The sequence below is a fragment of the Odontomachus brunneus genome, unplaced genomic scaffold, assembly GCF_010583005.1.
Source record: "Odontomachus brunneus isolate Ranch 3 - 2012 unplaced genomic scaffold, Obru_v1 Obru_scaffold_468, whole genome shotgun sequence".
In the NCBI taxonomy this organism is placed as follows: Eukaryota; Metazoa; Arthropoda; class Insecta; order Hymenoptera; family Formicidae; genus Odontomachus; species Odontomachus brunneus.
In genome coordinates, this window is record NW_022639918.1 from 2944 (window position 1) to 5733 (window position 2790).

General features: G+C 42.2%; 1 protein-coding gene across 1 annotated transcript in view; it reads right to left on the minus strand.

Moving 5' to 3' along the window:
* Nucleotides 1-1505: 1505 nt before the first annotated feature.
* LOC116853705 overlaps nucleotides 1506-2790 on the minus strand; it is a gene marked incomplete at its 5' end in the record, with an annotated part of 14127 nt that continues 12842 nt past the window's right edge. The window contains one exon of the mRNA XM_032834876.1: nucleotides 1506-1615. Within this exon, the coding sequence (XP_032690767.1) occupies nucleotides 1506-1615 (110 nt within the window). The remainder of the gene's footprint in view (nucleotides 1616-2790) is intronic.

The window sequence follows — 2790 nt, forward strand, 5'->3', positions numbered from 1 at the left end:
AACTCCCCCTCGGAGGACCTGAGTTAGAACCCCTATATAATACCTACTAAGCTGTGTCCTGTATATTTTGATTCTTATTTGCGGGCGCGGTGTGTATATTATTCGCGGTGTTCTTGGGACCGAGGGTCGCCCTATTGCTCTTCGATCCGTGCGGCGTTTCGGTAGCGGTGCACTTGGACACGGTGCATTTGGACACAGCCAATCACAGCACCGTGTGATTAGAGACATTTGTAGGGTCCCTTGGAATAGCGACTTGTGATTGGACTGTGTCCAATTGCCCCGTGTCCAACTGATATACACCCGGCGTTTCCCGGTCGTGGATGGCAGTCTTTTGTCAAAACTCCATCCCTCCCGCACTGGGAGCAAAACTTTTTTGCCGGTTGTCTGCAAAATCGTCTTGTATGTCCTTTTTATTTGCAGCGCCAGCAGCAATCCGTGGCATTGTATATTGCTGCCGTTGTTACCGTTTGCGGTGGTGAGCGCGCATTTGTGCGCACACTTTTCCTCTGACGTTCAATATCCTCTATCTCTGCTGCTTGGGCCCCTAATTCTCCTAATATGTGTATGTTCTCCCTCCTGATGTGCAGCTTTAAGTCTGGCGACATGTTTTCGTATGTTTGCTCTATCTGATCTCTTCTTGAAAATCCACCTGCTCTTCTCATGAGCGTCGCCAGTTCTGTAGCATAATGCCTAATGTTTGTTTACTTGCTGTAATCGTCTCTGTACTTCTATTTTTAATGGTTCTTGTATCTATATGGGAATTATTGTTCCCGAAATGCGTTCGTGAAGTCGTTTCACTCTTTCCATGCCTTCTTGTTGTTCTTGTACCAATGTAAGGTACTTCCGCGCAGTAATTCTGATAAGCCCTGCAGCATTTGTTCGTCGGTATATTCGTAACTATTTTGCAATTTTTCAATTCGCTCCAGGAAAAAGATTGGATCTTTCCCATCGAATTGACATCCCCATTTACGCATTTGATTAATTGTTTTTGTAACCGTCGCAGGGTCATTTTTATATGATACTTCTGTCTCTTGGCTCGTCCCTTCGTCTTCCGTTCTATTTGTGAACCGTTGCGGGTTATCGGAGACATATTTACTTAGTTTGCTTCTTAATTCATCTAGAGTGCCTTCCGTGGACAATCCTAGTTCTGCTATTTTTTGAATTATCTGGTCTTTTGCCAATGTATAAATCCACTGCTTCATCATTTTCTTTATCTGTTCGTGCGCCAATTTGTAACGGCCTTATGTTACGTGCGGGATAGTTTTAGTCGGTGCGGTCCGAGGTTCCGTTCGTTAGATGAAAAGCAGTGGTGTAGGTTATAATAACGTAGAACTATATTCTAATCTCAATGCTATTTACAATTATTTACATATGACATTACGCCGTTGGCGCGTGGTCGCGTTTTTGCTCTCGTCGGGAGCCGATGTTGTCGTCGCGCGATCAGCTGTGAGCGTCGAGGCGCGCGCGCGTCCGGCGGGACGCGATCGGGAATGTTTCCCGATATGCTATTGTCCATCTTTGGCGTTTGTCGACTCGTCGGCTTTAAGCTGATTGTTTACACCGGCTTTTATCCTGGCTGGTTTAAAGGCGTTCGTCGTCACTGGTATCTTACGCCCTGTACGCGTTCGTGGTCTTATGTGTTAGCGGCGTGGCGTGAGGGACAGGAGGTCGACGTCGCGAATCCATTTCGGTCGACGGAACGGTCTAGGATCTCTGGGAGGTTGCGAGCTTTTGATCGGTGGTGTGCCTAAGGAGAGTTTTTCTATCAATCTCTCTCGATATCGTTTTTGTGTCGGCTTTTATACTAATTTGCAACAAACAGAGCGGCTGTTTGTTGACCTTGCGGTTTTTCCGCGCGCGGTTGTTCGACGTTAATTCTAAATAACGTTCCCCGATTATTGTGACGATTTTCCGGATTGTTACATATTTTTTGTTTGAATGACTACAACTCACTTAAAAACTTTTGTAATTTTTTATTTTAATCTATATGAAGCACAAACCTCTATAGATTATAAAAAAATTTTTGTTTTTTTTTTCAGGTCATTTTCCAGCCTCTAAAAACTTCCACCAGCTGACCATCTCGTTCCGCCGCACACTCCGCCCACCCTGCCCGCCCAGCTTGTCTATTACTTAAATTGTCGTAGCGATTTTTTTATGTTTAATTAAGATAAATTTAAATGTATTCCAAATTTTAGAATTTTAGAATTTTATCTTTAATAGTTTCTTTTTTATAAATTCCAAAAATTACCCATTTTTCCTGGCGAACAAAGTAGAAACCCCCCTTAAACAAACAAAAGAACAGAAACGTGTATCTATCCTTGTAAAGTCGTTATCATTAACATGATATAAATCAAGTATGTTAATTCTTTTTTTCTCAAGACCGGAAAACACCAAAGAGCAAACATGAATGGACAAACTACTTAAGCTCTGAATATGAAGACGAATCAATGCAATTAAATAAAAAGATACGATTTCTACTGAATTCAAGGAAAATCAAGGAACTAAAAACCTAATCAACCCTCTTGTAAAATAAACCATTAACTCCTATTAGAATTCGGATATACCAGGTGTAGAAGTATGAAACCGGAATTCCCCTATAGATGGTGCCAGCGTTCAGTTTAGTGACCGTAAGACCGCTACTGCCGCGCTATTATATTCTCCTAACAGCTGACGAATATTGTCAACAAACATAACCCCAACTTTCATTCTCTAGTATATTTTTGTATAACCTTAAACATGTCACGTTTCGAGCCTACTAACTATGATTTGCGGACAGCATTGATTTTCTGT